Here is a 22,319-nt window from a genome sequence, read left to right on the forward strand (position 1 = left end):
TTGGCAATAAACTAACTGTCACCGTCTGCTGTAATAACTACTCTCAAGGATTTTCCAAGATATATTTTAGATAAACAGGTGAGCATTTTATTTTTGTACTATGGTGCCATTGCAATTATAATAATGGATTGGATTTATCTGCGCTTTTCAAGACACCCAAAGTGCTTACATTGTGTCCATCTGCCCTGGGGCAGACTGACAGAGGCGTGGCTGCCATTTTGCACCTACGGCCCCTCTGACCATCACCGGGATCATTCATGTGCATACACACACCAGTGGAGCCACACTGGAGGCAAGGAGGGTGAAGTGTCTTGCCCAAGGACACAACGACATTTTGGCTGGTGGGAGCAGGGATTGAACCGCCAACCCTTCGATCATTGGACGACCTGCTCAACCACCTGTGCCACTGTCGTCCCAATTATTATTGGCAGGAGAGGGTGTACTTGAATAACTTTAATGGAGTTTTCTGTATATAAAAAAACAGCCCCGGGTAGCCCCGTTACTCTGTGACCCCGAAAGGGACAAAACGGGTTTAGAAAGGTGAATGAATATATAAAAATGACATAGGAACAGTTTTTGCAAAATTTAAGAGAAGAAAAGTCTTATAATAGTAAATTCTACCTAGAAAAAATGCAAGGAATTAAAACAAGAAACAAAACTGCTGTGTAAATGCTTTTATTTCTAATGAATTATCTATTTGTATAGTAATGCTTACAACTTTCTTTGATAATAACATTTATTTATCCATGTGTCATTTTTTGAATCAAGTGCATCCAAAAACACAATGGACATACTTTTTATTTTTACACAAAATTAATACAGTCAGCAAGGGTCTTGTGAATTAGAAATAACAAGTAACTAAATGGTAAACAAAGACTAATTAGAGAAAATTAAACAGGAGTTTATGTGACAAATTAAACATGGAAGTACAAAGTTCCACTGTATGGAACAGTTTGGGAGTTTGAATCGGTGCGTCTGCGTCACTGCGTCATGCCGTGTATTTCCTGCCTCCACCACTTCAGTTATCCACCCTGTGTTTTAGGACCCCCCCCCCCCCTGCTTGACAGCAGGCTGACCTACAGAGTGATGCAATGTTCCACTGTCATAATGTAGGCTGATATCACTGCCGCAGTCCTCCACCAATCAGCGCGCTTCACTTTCACCACCTGCTAGGAGCTGAATTCCATCATTCCAGGCATTCCTGCTCCCTCCCCTCCTTTTCCTCCTCCTTTCTCCCCCCGCCTCCTCGTTTACAACCAAGTTTGTCCCGTCAGCCCCGCTGCTATCTATTGTCTTTCCCTGAACAGGACTGTTTGGCCGTGGGGCTGGTTTTGTTTCTTCGTGGGAAAACACACACATTTGCTCTGGTTTTTACGCGCATATCACCGCGCTGGAAGGCTCCAAAGTTGCGCTTGGAGGAGGTACGTGCTGTTGTTCCGTGTTTGTCAGATGAGCAACTGCCGAGCCTCTCAGCTTGTGAGCGGAGACAGCCAGTGTGGAGGAATGGTTGACAGAGTAACGCAGGACACTTATTTCCCTTCCCGCTTTTGCGTAAATTGAAATTTCATTCAAAAAAGCGCAGAGATAAGTTTCTCCAAGGAGCTTCAGATGTTAAGTTGCTGCAAAGTGAAAGGAAAAAGTTACATTTAGTGACAAAACGGATAAGATTCATTCTCGATGGTGCTTGTAGCGCGAGACAACTTTACACAGCTTATCTTCGGAGTGCGCACTCACTGAGTCCGACATGCGTATAAATGTGGGCATTCCAGTGTCACTGGCTGCAATGTCTTGCACATCTCAATTTACTTATTGAATATATTATTTTGATTATTATCATAAAAGCGACCGCGGAGTCGCGTGCCTTTTGAAAACTCATGGCGCGTAATTCCACACCGTAGCTGCTTGGATTCGGAGCCTCGCCAAGTCTCTCAGAAATGAGTGTTAGCAGCTGAGTTTGACGTCGCAGCGACAACAAAACCACAGACTGTTGCTTGAAAATCAGTTTTCTAGAAAATTGCGGAGTGATGTCGGTGGAATGTGGAGGGAGTACGGAAGAGCGCACCACTGCTCCCCTCCTTCCTAAAAATCCTTAAATACTGCTCATAGTTCAGTCACAGTCTATGAGTTCAGTCAATGTTAAGGCTCAAGTCTGCAGAAGAAAAAATGTCCAAAATCCTAAAGCAAACATTCAGATGAATGGTGTCAAGATGCTCTGAAAGGTCAGGGATGAAGGGATCCATTGGCGAGTTCTTAAAGGAGCAGCAGGAAAACTACATTTTTAGAAAATAAAATCAAAAGCACTGTTTGTTTTTGTTTTGGGATATTTAGTTGATCCATAAGATTTAAGAGTATTTCACTCTATTCTTTTTACAGTCGAATTGTATTTATTTAAAGATAAGTGAGGACTAAGGAAGACCAGAAAAACAGGAAGGTTCTTTAAACCTGCTCGATTTGATTTGCTAATGTTTTCAACTGACTTGACTGATGCTAGTCCTCTGCGTATGGGCTTTATATTTATATACAGTCATGTTATGATTGTTTTTTTTGTTGGGTCTGTATGACGGTGAGTCATTAGTTCTAGTTTCGTTAGTTGCCTTCTAGTTTCACGGCTGTTGTAAGTTAGTCAGGGTGGCAGAGACCACTTTGGGTAATTTGGGTCTATTCCAGCAAAGATAAATAAATGCGATTTGACACTCAGATTGATTTGCAGGGTTGTTTATGATAAAGTTCCGTTGTGAAGGACAAGCCCAAATCATCAACCCTCCCTCATCATGCTTGACACTTATTATGGTTTTTGTCCTGACATGCTTTTTTGTTGCTGGTGTTGTTAGCAATAAATTTGGTTTTGAGTAATGTGCTCTGAAGCTGGTTGTATGTTACTTTAATAATAATAATAATTATTTTCTAATGTCTTGTGTGTTAACCTAAACCTGACTGCACTCGTTTTCCTGAAAACTAGGTTGGCTCCTGCATTGCTGTTATTTTGTAAAATAAATAAATAAAGAGAAGAAAAGAAAAACAGCAGAATATTTTGCTATTCTTTTAACTTCATTGTTCTGGACTCTGAGAGAATACAGGATTTTTAGAGTTAGATTTAGACTCAGTTTTGAGATTTGATTTGCTTTCAGAACTTTTACTCTTTACTTCTTCATAAATATTTTGTTAATCTTATTTTGGATTAACAGTCTTTTTCTAGTCATCAAATCCAGGGGAATTAAAGATTAGTCCAACAATTTTGGGGTCTTTACAGCTTTACAAGGTTAGGTTGTAAAGCCATCCTTATCTTAGAAGGACCCTGAAGTGATGCCAAACCTTTAAAGCTGCATGGTCATCTTTGTCTTGGACTTGACTTCAGATCCTTTTCTAATCTGATGGGTCTCAACAACTTCGGCAACTCTTGATGCAAAACAAACACCTAAAAGGCTTCAAACTTGCTAAATCTTATTCTTTGAGGTTTATATTGAGGTTGGTAAAATTATCAAAACATCTGCTTTTCAGGTATCGCTAGGTGAACAGCTATCCAAGTTAATAGTCAGTAGCATGTATCCTCATAATACCATGAGGATATAAGGACTTCTGGAGTTTATCACACACTGTTTTGCACTTTGGATCAGCTTTTGTTTAATGTCATATCAGGATGTTATCTAATATTATCTTGACTTGCATCAGCGCTTTTAAGGATCAGTCTGTCTGTTCTTATTCACAACTCCAGAAAATTAGTACAGTTGCAGAAAATACACTTGACTGACAAAGAACTCTTTCATAATTGGAACGTGTTGATATTCAATTGCAAAGTCTGCAAATCAGGTTTTTTATGTATCCTCTAGGAAATCACAAGTATAAGGGAGTTAAAAATAAAACCTATTATGATGTTTAAAGTGAGAATCAAAATCATTTTATGACAGATTTCAGAAATATGAAAGACCTGGGAACAGATTTGGAAACCACAAGGACCTGAAATATAAACTCAGTTTTTGTGTGAATTGTTGCATCAAATCTATTAGTTTGGTCATTTTTCCCTGCGCTGTGTCCTGCAGGCACTCAAGCATGGAGACTCCACTGGATGTCCTGTCCAGAGCAGCATCCTTTGTTCATGCCAACGAAGAAGAGAGTGAGTTGGGTTTTCTTGTTTTGCTGCGGCAGAGCGCCGATGCATTCGGTTTTTCTCTCCCTTTCTGCTGTGCCGCTTCAAGTGTTTTGCGTTACGTTGAGATGAAGGCCAAAAGCTTTGGCCCGGCTCGACAACAATAGGTAGCTTTGTGTTTTCCAAGTTTGCAAATACATAGGCAAATGAGAGCAACCGTCCTGAACTGCCTTCAGCTCTGCTCTCAAATCAGCTGCTTCTTTATGACAAGCTGTAGTCTTTGTGTCAGACTTAACATCTGCCTTGTTGACTTCTATTTTTTTCTCTTTTTGTCAGTTTAGATGATTTTTCTTTTATTTTTAGTTTTTTGGGGGGGATTTTTTGTCATTGGGCTTCTGGGCAGCAGGAAAATGTAGTGAAAGCTGGTGTGCATTCTCTGCATTAGGCAGAATATTTGCTAGTTATTGCAGCAGTTTTGTTGTTGTGGAAGTTTCTGTGTATTAGAACATTCTAAAACAATAACATAGATGATTTAAAATGCAATTTTATAAAAGTTTAAGTCACATTTATATAGAGTATGTTCACTTAAACAGACATTTTGACTGCTTAGAAGCGCAATTCTGCTTAAATTCCAATTGTAAAAGCACACAAAGATACTAATACATTCATAAATAATTTAAAATGCATTAAGAAAATAAAATGTAGCTTAGCAATATGGCTTGGGACTGAAACATTGTAATACCTAGCCAAATATTCCCACAGTGCTTGAGTGTAAGTGAGCTGAATATCAGCTTCCTTGTACTTCTGGGTAAAATGCCCTGGGAGTACTCTTCCCCTCCTCCTCAGCTCCCAGCTTTCCTGCAGTGTTTTTGTTTTTTCCTCTGCACTGATGTCACTTTTTGTCATAGGCCGTGCATGGACTCTTTGTCCAGAAACAAAGCGCCCGACCTGTTTCCACAATAGTCACTGAAAAATGTCAGCGCACACAAGTGAGCAAACTAGGTCAATCCATCAGTTTGCCTGTTTGCCAAACTGGCTAGGAATTAGTCAGCCAACAGTTAGTTAAGTCAACGGCTTGTTTGTACTTATGACAAGCCTTTGTGATGACTTGTCATGGAGGATTGCCACAGAAGAGGGAGAGGCTTGCAGCACATTCACAGCGGCTGCTTTGACTCGTAGGGACTGTGTGGGGCTTGGAAGGGCCGGTGACATTCAGTGCTCCAAATGTGGAGCTTTGTTCCATTTTTCTGAAACAGCCCCCACCTCCACAGACAGTCTATCTTTGTTATACACTTTCCCAAAGATGACACAAGTTCCTCTAGTACTGGATACAACTTACTTCCATAATCAGAAATGTCCCAAAAATAGAATTTTTCACAGTCATAATTCCTAGAATATGACATTAAAAATGCTATTTTTACAAAATATATTATTTTACATGTGATATATAAATAAGTAACATCTAAGTTTTATTTATCATATAATATATAGCAATACTATGCTCTGTCGAAAATTGAAAATAAAGTAAATCAAAACATGCTAAAGACTCACTGGGATCATCTTTGATCTGTTGTAAAAGCGTTTCCAGTGGTCTGTTTATTATGAGAATTCCATTTTTAGCCAAAATAAAAACAACAAAAAACCTGTGTCGTTTTCTAGGACATATTTTCTGCAGAGCGGCAGTAGTTCATTAGACATGTACCTCTGAGTTGTGGGTGGGACTGTTGGTGCAAAGCCAGCCCATCCACACTTCCCAACACCCACCTGTTTTCGCACTCCTATGCTAGCTTACAGCCCCCCAAGCGAATATGCAATATTGGAGCTATCCAGCCGTACAGTTTGGAGCCAGATGCTAGCTCAGACGAGGAAAACAACGACCTAACGATTGTAGGTTTTACTTCAACCAGTTTTTCATCTGCTCGAGATTCACAGGGATTTGAATAAAGAAATACTCAGCAACACAATTTTGATATAGATTTCTTCCATCATGAGAAAAATGCTACAAAAGCATGTTAACAACACCAAAAACACAATTTTCTTTGGATTCATTGAATTACATCCTTCAAAACAACATGTTGGTGACATAAAGCAGACTAAGCAGACTATGTTAACGAGATTTTAAGTATTACATTTACATTTTGCAAAATGTCTTTTAAAAAAGTGAGAATGCTAAGCTGCAGTATTGATGAGGTCAAACTTGTTCTTTGTGCGAATTTGAAATGTTAGGTCCAGAATGTTGGAATAGTTCTAATTCTCTGCACTCTGCCTTTAGAGTGAAGAGTAGTTTTTAAAAAAATAACTTTCTAAAATATTATATTAGTATGAAAAAAATAATATAACATATTACATTGTCTCTGTATGGTTCACAACTCATCCAATGTGGCTTTATGTGTTCCTGCAAAAAAGGCTGCTAAAAAAGGTGTCATGCTGTTGTGCAGATCTTATTGGCACTGACTACTGTAGCATAGCTTATGACAACATTTAATTAAAATAAAATATGTCTCACGTTAAACGTTGTTTTGATGAGCCTGCATTCATCCGACCACGTTTCAATGAGTTGCTGGTCTTATGGCATTGTTTTTGAGAGAATTCTGCTATGGCACTACAAGGTAGCTTTTAGGATGACATCACAGCAGTGCCCGCCGGGCGCATGCTTTGTAACGAGACACAGAAAAGCATGAAAGAAGCATTGTCAGCGGTGTTAAAACAAAATTTCTAACAAAGAAACAGTTTGACTGTTTTTTTCCTGTTTGATTACACGACCATCGTTGCTTTACATTCTTTACATTAGTCCACAGCTCATCTGTTGCATCATTCCTACTCTGTTTACGTCGGCTACGGTGGCCGTTTGGTCCAGTTGCTCCGCTCCGGGAATGGATTGTATTCAGGCTGAGGAATCTTAGAGCGAACCGAAGCTCAGTCCAAGTGGAAACAAACCGAGACCACCTCCAAAGATGGTTCTGAGAGCGGTTCATGGTCCCTGACCAGGGTCCGCTTGGTTGTATTCAGACTGAAGGTTTGTTCTGGACTATCAGGGGAAACGAACTCTGGTTCACTTGAAGCGAACCAAATGTGTCCAGTCTGAAGACACCCAAAAACTCTAGAAACAATCTGGCATAAGTATACATACTCCAGGTTTCTAATGTGTGTAACCACTTGATAAAACACATGTTGTGGAAACAGCAGTGATCGCAGGTCAATGCTAGTTATAAGTTGTAGTATCTGTTTTGGTGTCATTTTGAAAAACTTAAGACAGATAAAATGTGTTGGAAAAAGTGTGAATGAAAACATATTTTACATATTAGTATCCCATGTAAATTCAACTAGTTTTTTTTTTTTTCAGCTTTGAAAGTCTGCAAACTCTAAGCGCTGATAGTTGCACAGTGAGTGGTGTGGAGTTCTGTGGAAGCTTTGGAATATCCACTTTTTGCTTTTGAGGAGAACCACAACAAAAGGAGAACTGTTCCCAACAAGAGATGGTTTCCTCAGATCCGTTTAGTCTAGTTTACCACACCGGAATACTGCTTGTTTGTTTATGAAGCACACACACAGTCCCAGAGATTTACAAAGCCTCACAGAATCCGTTTTTCATTGTTACTGTTTCCATGGTTTGTTCAAACACTGACGACATTTCCTAATTCTGGGTAAAAGCAGACCATGAAAACAGTTTTTTCCTCTAGGTGACATTGTCACAGATTGGTAGTCCAAAAAGAAAAGAAAAAAAAGATCCTTCAAAATAAAATGTTGATGATAAATTTCAGCTTTATTGATTTGTTTGATCTCTTTAATGCCAAACTGTCCTTCTAAGAGAACTCGCAACAACATTTTACTGTTTTAACAGCCTGAATAATATGATAATCACATGATCATTTTTTTATATGAGAATAAATCCAGTTTTTCTCTCACACTTTTTTATGTGACTTTATAATAAAGCTGCAATGTAGTTATATTTCACTGTTAAATCGTATTTTTTTTATTGTTAAACATGCCAAAACCATTCTTTATGTAATGATGATGGCACTTCTGTTATAAGAAATTTTATTAGAATGCTATATTTATTAAAATTCTCTAACATGTGTGGACTTTTCGGGTTAACCCTTTGAGGCAGTGTCACGCAGACATTACAACACATTTTGTGCATTTTCCATGTGTGAATTTTCGGTCTTTTGCGATACATTAGTGATACATGTAATTTATAAGTGTTTTTTGCGTTTGTCATTGGTTGATTTGCACGGATGTCTGTCGAGGGTTTGGGCCGACGGGTCTTTATGGCCTTTCTGTGAAATAATAAGTTTTGAGCAGTTCAAAATATTTAGTCGGTTGAGAATTACACAGTTCATGTGCATTTTACAGAGTTTATTATTATTAATATTATTATTTATTTATAACGTAAATGTTACACAATTGTGGGGGATTTTTGCAAGATACATGTACATATTTCTTTCCACGATCGTTCCACGTATTTTCACGTACGTCTAACACAGTGTTTTTCAACCAGTGTGCCGTGGGAGATGGTTAGGTGGGCCGTGGGAAATTGCCCTCATTAACTGATCTAAAAACATTTACCATCTCCAGGAAATCAGCTCTGTGTTCATCCAAACAGGCCCCGATAAAACACTGAGGAGTTAGGAATATGAAAGATCATAAAATACTTTTTTCTTTCTGTTTATTTGATTCTATTAAAGACATTTTGATAAGAATGACGGTACAGCGATTTAGCTGCAGCTATAAGTGCTTTAGGAAAAGTCCCGCCCCTTTAACTGTCTCCACCAATCATTCTTGGAGGCTTAATCACATGTCATCAGTTTGACCAATCAGAAGTCTTCACTTCCTTGTTCAGATTCTGCTCACAAAGTTGCTCAGTTCTGACAAAAATACCAGCTAAAGCTCGTCTTTAGCGATGTAGCTTTCCACAGGATCCGGTCTCAGACCGTGGAAAAAGTGAACAAAACAATGAAGCTCAGAGACGTTAGTCTTTCTGCGATATTTGGCTGTTTTCACTAGATCTCCCATGATGCATTGGGTTAAAGTGACAGCGTCTCAGCGCACAATGAGTCTTCGTTGTTAAACGTCTTGAAACCACAACGAACACACAAACAGTTTTTAAATCTTTTAACTTAACTTTTATTACATCTTTTAGAAAAAACTGCTGCAAATTCCAGCTTTTTCTGCCACAATTATCACAAAAATGCATGTGAGATTGCGGAGGGGCTTTAGATCAATACAAACTCTCCTTTCTCCTTTTTTTTTTTTGAATGCTGGTGTGCCGCAGGATTTTTGTCAAGGTTAAAGTGTGCCGTAGCTCAAAAAAGGTTGAAAAACACTGGTCTAACGAACTGCACCACCAATGGATAACTTTTATGTTTCGTATACGGCCCACATATCATTTCAAATTACGTAACCGACGCACAAATCACTAAAAATTGCAAATAAACAGCGCAATAATCACCCACTGTAATGTTCTATGCTAATTTGAGTTTTTTTTGCCTGATTTATTCGTACTTCTTCTGTGGGTTTAACGTGGGTCACTTGTGATACATTGTGAAAATTTCATGTAAAAACCACAACTTTTGTCCCTTTTTCCACGTATGTTAACATATGACCAATTTTCATCAGTGTGATATGCGCAAAATGTACGTAGTGGCTGTGTGCCTTAAAATATGCAAGTTTCAAACCACTGTGCTCAACATTTTTACTTAGGTTTATTTAATATTATTGTAACTTTTCAAAACTTTCTGAGGGCTATCAGGGCTCCAGACTAACTTTTTTCACTAGGAGCACTGTGGCCCCTAAATGAAAATTTTAGGGGCACAACCTGAAAATTTAGGGGCGCATACCGTAAATCAACATGCAAACCAGATCTTCTAATTTCCACTGTATTATAAATACACTAAATAAAATAAATAAAGTAAATAAATACTTTAATTATAGATGCAAAAATTACAATCTGCTTTTTCAAATTCAGTGTCAGATTTTATTCTGCACTTTTGAAGATGCAACAAGAAGGTAAACTGACAGCACCATCGCTGTCATGACAGAAAAAATAGTAAACAAAATACCATAAATTTAGAATAAAAAAAGTTTTTAGTAACAAGTGATTACCGTAATAACCTTTCGGTCATTTCACAGTTAAGAACAATACTTAAATGTATGTAAACATTAGGGGATGGAAATTCATGTTGGCGACACCAAATACGTGCAGCCAAGATGCACAATAATTTGAGATCACCCAGATGGACGTAACGCTGCACAGATCACCTGGTGTGAGACATATTTTTATTTTTGCTCTAACATCACCTGTCAATCAAAACCAAAATATCACCAGAAAGGGGCGGAAGCAAGACCCCAACCTGACCAAACACAGCTGGAATTTTAGTACTGAACTGACTGAAAGCTGCCCTACAGACTACAAAACAATGCATTATGGGACATGCGTCCTGATGGGTTTTTGTAGTTCACAGATCAATTAAAATAATTTAAAATACCAACTGATTTAAAAAAGGCTACATACATCACAAAACATTGAAATAATTATAAAAGATGTAATATCACAGATCATACTTAGGGGGAGAGGCATAATTATTAAATTGAATGTTAAGGACAACTCCAACTTCCTGTTGCAGCTTCGCCTTCATTGCTCATTTCATTGATCATTGAAGGGCCGCTTCCACGTTTAATGAATAAAAAAATACGGAGGGTGGGGGAGGCAAATTTACTGGTCGCGCATGTGCGACTGGATGTAAAATTCAGTCGCACAGTCTCAAATTTTGGTCGCAAAATGCGAGCAAATGGTCGCAGTCTGGAGCCCTGGCTATATTGATTTTCTAATACACACTGAATAATTAAGTGAAGAATCTCAATTTATCTGCAAGAAAAAGCTTTTATTTTTAAAAAAATTCAATTTATTCTAAAAATGCTTCATCAATCACCTGGGTAAAATCTGGATTTTAATGTGTCAATGTTAATTTATTTAGTAAATAGGAAAAATGATGCTGCACAAACATGAAAAACGATCTGTTTTGACAGTTTATGAACCTCTTGTAGCGTTCCTCCCAAATAATTACTTCCCAAACATCAGCCCATTTCTTTTTCTCTCATCCCCCTGACCCGCATTAATGCGAGTGCAACACTTGGTCACTTCCCTCAAAGGTTTAACTTACTTATCGGTTGTCAATTACCTACATGCTCGTGCATAATTGTAAGGATGCATCCATCATGTCAGTGTTGGGGGGCTTTTTCAGAGCATGAGCAAGGCATCAACGTTTGGGGGGCAAAAGGTCGTGATGGTCAAGAGGTCAAAGGGGAAATGTCACCATGCCATGATCGCAAACCATCAGTTTCAAGAAAATCTGCCTTTATTTTGTTCTCAATTGAATTTTTTATAATTAAACAGTTAAACATTTTTTGATTTGGGGTTTAATGTTGCTTGCTGTCTTTTACAACTTTTTATATTGTATTTTCCGGCCAGAAAGGTGAGACCTTTGAGACAACAATGTGATGCATTCTGGTCATCATGGGCTGGCAGAGGCTGCAACGCAGATTGTTTTTTTAATCTAAAAGTGTGAACATTTTGAAGAAAACATTTTATACAATTATGATTTTCTTTGTCTTTCCACAATTAAATGTGATGTGCCATCACAGCAACACATCAACCAAGTCTGCAAGACAAAAGAAGGATTTTCCTGCATGAAAACCAGAGATTTTTGTGCAAAAGATACAATACGCTTCATAGAATTTTGCAGTTGGACAGTTGGATCCAGAATGTTGTAATTCCCTCTACTTTGCATCATCAATGAGATCCTCTTTGATAGAACAGCCTAAAACTCAGCCAAACTCAACAATAGACCTGCACAAAAAAATCGCAAATTTATCGTTTATCGTATCAAGCTGCGCAACACGCATATCGCAAAAGTCTGCGAAAATTGCGATAAAACAATCTTATGGCAGCTGGAAGTATTTAATGAATCACTTCATGCATTTGACCAATCGGAGAGACTCCTTTACATTGTTGAGCAATCAGATGGAGCCCTTTTTGGTTAGATGTTTGCCTTCTATGTAGACTAGGGTCATTTGGAGTATAATTTAAGTTATGTGGACTCTTATTTAAATTAAACTGTTGCATTGAAATAGAAATGATGTATTTAGTTGTTTTGCTATTTGTTCATGTATCACAAGTTATATCGACATCGCAATATTGATTTCTAATATCGCAAATCTTGAGTTTTCCTCATCTTTTGCAGTCCTACTCAACATAATCAAGTTCTTGTTGCTTCAGGTTCCTCTGGGCCACAAAGAAAAAGTCAACTGTTGAACCCTTGTTGAACATACCTCGTCAGTCATCAGAGGTGGACCTTTTGACTCTGTCCTTTAGATCAGCGCTTTTCACAGACCGGTGGCGACACTGCCTTGATTTCAGAGGCCATTCAGTGACCTGGTCCAAGCCACTTTCCATCTCCTGACATTAAGACAATTAGTTACAAAATAAGAGACTCAAATAAACATACTTTTTTCTCGACAAAGGGAACATACTTACCAGGTAGCTATGATCTGTTCCAGGAGTCTGAGAAATACATCTAGTGTAAAAGTCCTGCTTGCTTCTTCTGTGGCAGCTCTGCTGAGCAATGCAACCTCTCCTCACAGCTTTGCTGACCACATATACTTAACATTCCTTTGCTTTTGATAGCCCTCACCATAGTTACCAAGAATGAAATGATGCAGGGTTACAATGTCTTTGAGAAAGAGAAAAAAGTTCCCTTTTGTCTGACAGTTCAAAGCATTTTCAGCTGCAAAATGTAAACCTACTTTTATTTGATTAGACAAGTTGCAACAATTCAAAAGAATATTTAAAAAACTGTTTGAGGTGTCAACTCAACTGACCCAGACATAATTTTAAATTTTTTATTTTTTGGGGATGAAATGACGTTAATACAAGATTAATGCCGAGCGTTAAATATATTTATTAGTAATTCTAATCATAATTTAAGATATTGAATAGACTGACAAAGCTGCACCGTGACTATCTTGACTTTTTAATTTGATCAGATTGATTTCTTGTTTTCTTTCTTCAGTATTAATAAATGAACTTTTTCCTGCAGATCCGAAAAGGAAATGTGTTTTAAATAGAGATAGCTGATTTTAAGTCATTTCAATACGTAAAATGAATGTATTTAGTTTTTTTTAAATATATTTTATGTACAAATATACATAGTTTCATCTATTTACTAATTTTCTCTCATAGCATAAGAATGTATTTCATATTCTATTTCTTCAAACATACAAATATTTCCTACAATTATTCCGTTTTAATTGGACCAGCTTTCAACAGAGTCGACCTCAGGTTTGTGTCCTTGTTCTAAAATTTCTTGATGGTATAAATTCTTGTTCTGTTATTAAATTGAGCGACAAAAATGTTTGCATTTATATATTAAAATTCAAGTAGAATTTTGTTCAAATGAAATATAAAGGGATCTACATTTCACACAACACTCACATTTAGCAGGCACATAACAGACAAAAATGACAAAGTCACATATTCTAGGTTAAACTCTGTAAAATGGATGACCTACTACGGGTATTTTTGATGAGTGGACAGAATTTTTCCTTTTGAGAAAGTAAATTGGAAAAATATGACAGGACAGAACAAAGGGGAAAAAGATCAGATTAACTAAAATGCTGCTTTTTTGACAGACAGCTTCCTAGCATGTGCATTTTTCCCCAGCCAGGTTCTGTTTCCTACATTTTCATAGCATGAATGGGCAGGTTTTTTGTCTTTTCTTCAGTTAATTTTGAACTGATATGGCATAAAGCGTTTGAAAGTATCAGCAAAATGATTGCACAGCCAATGTTGTTTACATTGCTCCCTCAAATCAGCCAAATACCTAGGGGGATGATTTTAGTAGATAAAAAAAATCTGATCATAAAAAAACATTTTCGGTGAAGTTATGTGTATGTGTTGACATAGAAAATCTTTTAAATCATTGATCTACTATTGTTAGAGATTGTTATGTAAACTATTTTAGTATCAAAATAATGGAAACATATTTTTGAATAGTAGATAGCTAAAGATATAGTTTAGGTACATTTTTATACAAAACCAACTGGTTATTTTGTGCCATTACAGCTGAAAACTTTATTTTTAAATAAACACAGAGAGGAAGACTTTGTCATGTAGTTCAAGTGTTGCAAGAACATAGCTGGAGGAGCGAAGCAGAACTTCTTGGATCATCACTGCACCCGATTTCTTACTGCTTAAAAGGAAAACTGCTTATTTGGTTTATTCGTTTGCTTTTAAAACTGTTGAAACTTGTTTGTTGGACTGTTACTTTCACTTTCACTTGAAAGGATTTGATTCAGCTGAATGTGACCCAGCTTCTATTTTAACACAAAAAAAGCTAAAGCAAAACCAAACGTCATTCTAAAACTAGTCCAAAAGTGTTGAGCAAAAGCAGATTTGATCAAATTCTTTTGACATGTTGACCTTGATATTGTCCTCTTTTGTTTGAAACTCACTTTTCTGATCCAAAGACTCTAAGCAGAATAATCTGATGTGATAAGTTGTTATGTTTAACACTAAATGGTTTGGTTAATTGACAATGTGTGCTTAAAGACTAAAAACCAATAGAGAGGAATGTATAATGAAGTGAACTGATGGACTGACGGGCCTATCGGCTCTCACTTATTGACAGCTTCTGGTAATGACAGCAATGACCGCCTCAAGGGCTGTGCAGCAGAGTGACAGACACATTTCAGAGTTGATATATCTTTGACCCATTATGTCACCATAAAACAAAGCCAGAATCTTGTAAAGCAATCAAGGATTTGACCTTTGCTCGCCGCCACTGGCATGAGACCTTTCAGTCATGCCTAAGGTTGTGTTTTCATTCATGGAAAGGACACAGATTTCTAAACATTTCCTTACAATAACTAAGTGTATTTGACTCCACATAAAGGGAACGTTATTGTAAAATCTTTTTTTTTTTTTTTAGAAAACTTAAGATCCGCCTTACCTTTAAAAGCAGTTAACAAATCTTTTTTTCTCTCTATGTACTCTGTCTAATCTGTGATGGTTCTTGTGTCACAACATAACTAGTGGGTTTGTGAAGCGCACAGATGAATCACCACATCTGCCTCTGGAGTGTTATGAACCATGTACATCCACTCAGGGGAGGAGCCCAGACCTGTTCAGTGGCAGAAGTAGTGTCTCATTTGTGTGGATCACGGAAAAAAGTAGTCAAACTCCAAACAGAAGAAGCTTTAAAAGTGCTGCTTTGTTCTCATGAAAATGCAAGTGTATGGAAAAGTACGTTTTCTTTTGCAAAAGTATGACCCAACGTTTCATACTTTGACCCGAGAATTTTGACTTTAATCTGACTTTCACAAAAAAAAAAACACTCCATAAAATAACATTTCAATGCCGAACATGTTTCTCGCAGTGGGCTGTGAGTAACTCCTTGCCTCAGTGGAAGTGAGTTGGAATAATACAGAGTTCTTGTGTAACTATTAATCTCCTTAGTGTACTTATTCATCATCTTGCAAAATACCAGAAAAGTACAATGAAGCTGTGTTAAAGAGATTTTTTTGCCTGTAGAGCAAATTTCACTTTATATTTTTGAATCAGGTGTCAGACACACGTGCACATTTACGTAAACTCAGCAGTTGTTTAAAAAAATGTTAGATTGACTGTTTGCTGTCAATGTTCAGGAGTTTTTTTCTGTTTACAAAAATAGGTTTTCTGCTGCTGTTGTAACCATTTTATTTGAGCAAAACGTGTCTGTAATTTGCTCAGAACTTGCTGGCTCGACTCATAAATTGTTAGAAAGTCAAAATATAAATTGTAGGATATGCTTTTGTAATTTAGCTTTCATCTCTCATTGATTTTCCTTAAATTCTTCACATAAAGCCTTATGTATAATAGAAAACGAGCTGAGGTCATCCCCAGGTCTCAGGGTTTTCAGGTGCTCTTCTAACCTGCACTATGAACCGTGGCAACAGCTGAAGAACTACATGGACTCTAACTGAACTCGGTTTTCTATGTTCATAAAAATAAAAAACAAAGGTTGTCTAATTAGGCAGAGCCACAATTACAGTAGGAGGCCAAGATAGTGGAAAGGAAAGTGCCTTTGTGTATCTATTGTCAAGGGGGTTTGAATGGAAAATGGGGTGTAAATTAGTCACTACTGTAAAAATTGTTTACATGGAAGCATGAGAGTGTAAGTGTTTCTAATTTATTTTGTTCAGAGTTTAATTAAATAAAGGATTATGTCACACCCTTTCCGTTTCTCATTTAGTTGTGTTAAAAAAACTCCTTCTACTTATAGGTTAAATAACAATTTTTGTATTTCCAAGTAAATATAGAAGGTTAAAAATATAAAAGTACATGCAAAACAAGTTTTTACCAGATAAATGTATGTGGTTTTCGTTTTTATAACGACTAAAGGACTAAACTACTGAGCTTTGTTCTCTTGACTCCCCAAGATAAAGTTAAGTTGCTTTTTGACGCCAGGGGGCAGGCGTGAGCCGATCAAAAAGTCAGTGGAGATCACTGGGTCTTTGAAATCTACTTTTATTGTGTAATTGCACTAGAGTCGTGATTTTTTTTCCACATCTGATCAGTTTTAGTAACGTATAATATATATATTAATTATTAGTACTGATACAGTCTAAAAATAGCGAGAAAATGTCACTTGGTCTTAAGCTGTTCTGTTCGTAATATTTGGAATGTTAAAATGTATCGGGAATAACTGCAAAACTGTGACTTTTGGGGGGTTTGTTACTGTAGTGGGTGATCTTCAGAGAACAGTAGCTGGATTGCTAAAACTTTGAGGGCTCTGTGTCCCTCCGTGGGGCTCCGAATGCGCACAGAGAGGCTGATCTCGCGTGGTAAACATCTCTGACATCTGAGGCGCTCCAGGGATTTAGTGAGCATGCTCAGTGCGCTCCTCTCAGCAACAGTTGAAACCTCCGCCGCTGCATAGGAGTCATACCAAGCATAGCCTGCGTGTCAGTGCAGTCGACTTACAGCTGGCTGTGAGGAGAACTGTCGCTACTTTTATTTTCCCCCCTTTTATTTTCTGTTTTTATTATTTATTTTTTTTATCGCCGCTTTACATGAGCTTACAATTGAAGAAGTATCATTGAAACAACTACAAGACCACTTCCGGTGGGTTTTTATTTTGTATAGTCTTTCAGAAAACAAAGTTGGAGGCTGGGCCTTTAGCTTCTTTGACCGTCGCTTCGGAGAAGGAGAGAGAGAGAGAAAAAAAGAACACGGTTCTTGAAGTTCTTCACTTTCAATTTTTGGCCCCTTTAAAATCCAGCTCGATAAATGCTACTAACGAAGATGGACCTGTTGAACTACCAGTACCTGGACAAAATGAACAACAACATCGGCATACTGTGCTACGAAGGTAAACTGGACTTCTTTTGTGGACGTCATTACGATTTAAAAAAACAAAACAAAACTTCTACGTGACCGTTACACCGTCGGAGTTCTGACTTTATTATTTTTTTTAATCGAGTTGCCGCTTTAGCTAACAATTTTTCACTTGAGCTAGCTCCTTGGCTAAGAGTTTCTGTAGCTTAAATGTGTTCATAGTGTGAATATATTGATGCAAACTGTCGGTTGGTACCCCCCCACCTTCTTGTGTGTGTGTGTGTGTGTGTGTGTGTGTTTTAGATGGCCTTATCTTGCCTGTTATTGGCGGGTTGCTCAAAGAGCAAAGGCTAAAATAATACCGTCTAAACCGTGTATTAATATGCTTCCCAAAGCGGCCTCGCGGTCCTGTCTGCTCCGTGTTATGTTTATCTAAAGCTGCTGGTCTTAACGGCCCTTCGATAGCGGTAAAGTTGTGCCAATGGAAGAAAAGTATTTCATTTCATTTCATGCCACAAAATGCAAAGGAACTCTAGTGTTTCTCGTTTTCTCTGCATTCCTGGTTGTGTTCATAATCAGCCTGCAGGGTGCTAATAACACAAGTAGTAAACCGATGTAGTAATACTAATATTAATCACTTAAAATCCCAAATCTGCAGACAGTTTTCAGCACAAAAATCCATGTAAATAACTTTATTGAACAAGCTGTGTCTTTGGGAAAGTGACTTGATGGGACAATTTATATATTTATAAGTTTCTACAATTCAGTTTAATCTATAAAATTTATGGTATACAAATGAAAATAATGGGTTATTTTGTCTTTGTATATGACTTTTGCTGCTCTTGTTCCTAATAGTCACATCTGTTTTTAATCTTTCTGCTAGCTGCACTGTAAATATTTACAACTGACAGTTATAATTAATGTTAGTTAACATGAACATTTGAAACATTAGCTTGTTTGATGGCCTCAGGAATGGCAGTAGAATAGATTTGCTTTTGAATTTGATATAAACTGGCTTTATTTTTTTAATTGCTTCCTAATCAGAATTGCCATATTGTCCGTTTAAATGGCAGAAGACATGTGGAGCAAAGCAATTCTGATTTAAGAAAAAAGTGTAATAGTTTTCTTCTCTGAACAAAAAAGAGAAAATACTTGTCTGTCTCTTTTTATCCTTACTATGGTAGAGTAAAGACTGTTTTGCCGCTTTATAAAATGACGAATCTTTACTATTGCCGGCGTTTAGTTTTTGCTGGCTTTTGATTTAAAAAAAAAGTTTTATGTGATTGAAAAAAAATAGTTTAGTCTGAATACAGCCATTTGATTTTTATTTCATTAGAAAAAATACCTTGAGAACAATAGACTGATTGATCAACCAGTCCCAAACACAGTGTGACTAGTTGACACAGAGCAAAGCATTAAGGTTAAGTTGATGAATACCTAACAACAGCTTTGTTTTTTTTTGCTTTTAGACACACCTTCATGAGACTTCCCACATCTTATAGATGCCTGAGGCATGTTGGTTTTTATTTTTTATTATTTTGCTTATTTCCCCTTATTTTAATAAAATGGTTTGCCTGGAAGCCTTTTACAAAGTGGAACATGATGATTGCTAAAGTTATTATTAGAATTTCTTTTTACACGATTAGAAACCGGAACTTTTAGTTATAATTTTGAGTGAATTAATACACCACTTCAATGAAAATTGTGTTTTTGACATATCTTGTAGTATTTTTCTTATGATGGACGACTTATTAAAAAAAAGAAGATTTAAATTACATTTCTGAGTATTTCTTTATTGTTTCTTTATTATTGTCAGTTTGTTGTTTTGTTTTTATCCTGCATTGTTAAGCACTTTGGTCAGCTTCTGCTGTTTTAAAAGCGCTTTATAAATAAAGTTGACTTGACTTGACTATTGAAGTCACAATGAATCGGGAGCAAATGGAAAAAAATAATGTTTGAAAAAGCTTTCTTTTGTGAGCAACTGAAATGGGTGGGCCAACGCCTTCCTGCTCCGCTCCAGTTTGATCCATCCGCCATCGTATCTATTTGTCTGCGTATACAAATCTATTATTAACGTTTACATTTTCCTCATCAGAGCTGACATCTGGCTCTGATTTTGCTCGCCATTTTTGTTGCATCACTAATGTTAGTTTAGGGTTCTGAGGGGCTGTAAGGTAGTGGGAGAGAGTTTAAACATAGGGATGATGGGATATCAGGGGAGGCTTACTTCTGCGAATTTCAGATGAACTACTGCCGCTCTACAGAAATCCTGTCTTAGATAACGACACCATTTTTTAAAATTTGCCTAAAAACATCATAATCAGAATTAAATGAAAACAAATTTTTAATTCCCCATTTGTCTCTGGAAATACTTTTCTATATAAATAATCCATCTGACAAAACAAAAATCTGCTTTCATTTAAAGTAAAACGTAAACGCTAAATGGAAAGTAGCTTAGTAGTAGGAAAAGAAAGACAAGTTTGAGCATGTAAAGCCAAGAAAGGGTTGGGTAAAGCTTTGTGTTGATATGGGTGTCCTGGCTTGTTGTTCTATGCATGAGCACACCTACTCAAATACATTTCCTGGCAATTGCACCTGCATGCTCATACTGGTACTCTAACGTCCCAGCCTAAGGCCTGGTCTGAAGGCAGCACATTGTTGTCATTGGTCACACTCAATAGCAACTGCAGGTGTGACACTCATCTTAAGTGTCTGAAGAAGTGGGTTAGTGAAACATGTCTGCCTGTAAAATACATCAAATAATTAGTAAATGTACTGTAAAGATTTATGTCTTTGCACAAACCGGGCACTAAAGCTTGATTATGTATTGCATTGACGTTCATCCATTTCTTTTTTTTTTAAAGATGCAACTGAGGTGCTTGATTTCTGCACTATATTGAAAGCAAAGAAATTATTTGATTACATTATGAAAGAACTATTCTCACTTTTATTTGAGGCATAATGTTAATGTTTTCATTCATTTTCAATTTTTTTAGATTCAAATAGCCTAATAAGCAATATTATTAATTAATTCAATCCTTTATTCAGAAAATGATGTCATTTAGGGGTGCCAATATATGTTAAATAAGAGTTAAAAAATGTGACTTAGCTTGTATCAGTTCCACTCAAATGCAAACTATCTTAAAGTGTTGAATTTATGGCCCATTCATAAACGTCCTTTTTTTTTTTTTACTGTATGACCAAATTCTATGGCAGTTCAATTCCTCTTTTACGTATTGTAAATGCATTACATAATTCCCACACCGATCTCCATTTCTAGAAGAATCTGGAAACATCTTGAACATAACAAAACCACAAGTGAAAACAAAATGACTGGAAAATGACCCATAGACTTCTGTTTTTGGTGCCAAACAAGTTCTGTAAGCACACAGCTCACAAATTCCACTTTTTATTTTAACAGTTACCATTCTTTAGGTACAAACCCAGCATCTTTTCATTAGTAAAAGTGAAATATGAAAGGTAGAGTGCTGTAAAGTATGTTAGTGGTTTAGGCAGTAAGGCATTTAACCTCATTCCTTGACGTGGTACTAGTTTAGCTCCAGCTAAAAGGGAGTTGTTCTGAAGTGTAACCTAAAAGGTCAGCTCAACAACACCTGGGTAGTAATAATCTAAAGTGGAATACTCTTTCATCATCCAGTTAATACAATTTTCTTGGTTTTAAACTCCCAAAAGGGCAGCTGATTAAAATGCTAGACGCAGCCTTTTTCTGGACACAATAAATGAGGTAAACAGTGTAATAACTGTCATAAATAGGAAAGTTCTAATTTTCCGTTGCCAAACAATTCCCGGCTTTAGGTTGTATCCTGTAAATTGCAAACGGTTCCTTTTGTTGGTTATCTGTGTTGCTATCTTTTTGTCAACCTGCCATCAGTTGTGAACCTGGCAGTGAGAGGTGCAAGTAAATGCTGACCTGTTTTTATTCTTTTCCTTTTGTTGCTGAGCCGGAAAAAACAAAAAAGGCTTAAAACCACCTCAAAGCCATGCACTTCGGTCAACTTTTTGCTTTATTGGTTCTCAATGTTAAAAAGAAGAAAAAAAACATTTCAAATATGTATTTATCAGGCATAAAACCAACTAGACATTATCAGCTTAAACTCAAAGGCTTACACACAAGAATACGCTTGAATATACAATGTATATCCAGAAGACATTTGGTTGCACCTCTACCTAAAATAACTACTGTTTTGAAGCCAGAGAGGACATGTGGAGACTTATCTGCTTTTAAAAGCTGGAGAGGAAGAAAGACACGAGTGAGGGTAAAAGAAGGGAGACTGAAATGGAAAGAAAAACAGGTTCACTCTAGTTTGTAATGCAATCTCTTCCTTACTTGAAGCTGTTTGAAGTTCTATCAAAGGAAAATGACTTTGATCGTGTGGACCTAATGACCTGAGAGAGCAGAGAAGGGAAAAGCCAGAGTGGACATGCATCTTCATGCTAGCTCCTGCTTCAGTTCCCTGACACTTAAATACATAGCTTTTTGTTTCTAAGTAACTTGTTTTTTTAGAAAATCATTTTTGTGTGTGAAAATATATTTCTGTTATTTCTGTTAAGTAACTTGAAAAAATATGTAAAAATATTTTTTAATAGTTAACAATTATCTAGTAAAAATAGGTGATAACTAGTCATGTGAGAAAGTTTGGTGGCTGTAGCTCTAGGATCTTCAGAACTATTTGTCTTTTTTGATGAATTATGATCCATGTATACATGACAAATTCTTTAAAAACATTGACGTGATTTTAAGGTGATAGTAAGGTGATAATTGGTCATATCAGAAAGTTTAGTATCTTCAGAGCTATTGAACATTTTTGATCATATATATTTCATTTTCATCACACATAAAAA

At 36.8% G+C, this 22,319-nt stretch overlaps 1 protein-coding gene across 4 annotated transcripts in view; it reads left to right on the forward strand.

Annotated features, from left to right (window-relative positions):
* The first annotated feature begins 1,197 nt into the window (after positions 1–1,197).
* vgll4b (vestigial-like family member 4b) overlaps positions 1,198–22,319 on the forward strand; it is a 38,368-nt gene continuing 17,246 nt past the window's right edge. For 2 of the 4 annotated variants that reach the window (XR_013655948.1, XM_004068651.5), the window contains exon 1: positions 16,926–17,490. Coding sequence is in view for 2 of the 4 variants with exons in the window: in XM_004068651.5 (XP_004068699.1) it covers positions 17,409–17,490 (82 nt within the window). In the remaining 2 variants the exon portion in view is untranslated. Of the gene's footprint in view, positions 1,422–4,037; positions 4,112–16,925; positions 17,491–22,319 lie in introns of those variants that run through there. The other 2 variants (XM_011474838.4, XR_013655949.1) reach the window with 2 other exon arrangements.

The sequence above is a fragment of the Oryzias latipes genome, chromosome 5, assembly GCF_053564925.1.
Source record: "Oryzias latipes strain Hd-rR chromosome 5, Olatipes_Hd-rR_3.1".
In the NCBI taxonomy this organism is placed as follows: Eukaryota; Metazoa; Chordata; class Actinopteri; order Beloniformes; family Adrianichthyidae; genus Oryzias; species Oryzias latipes.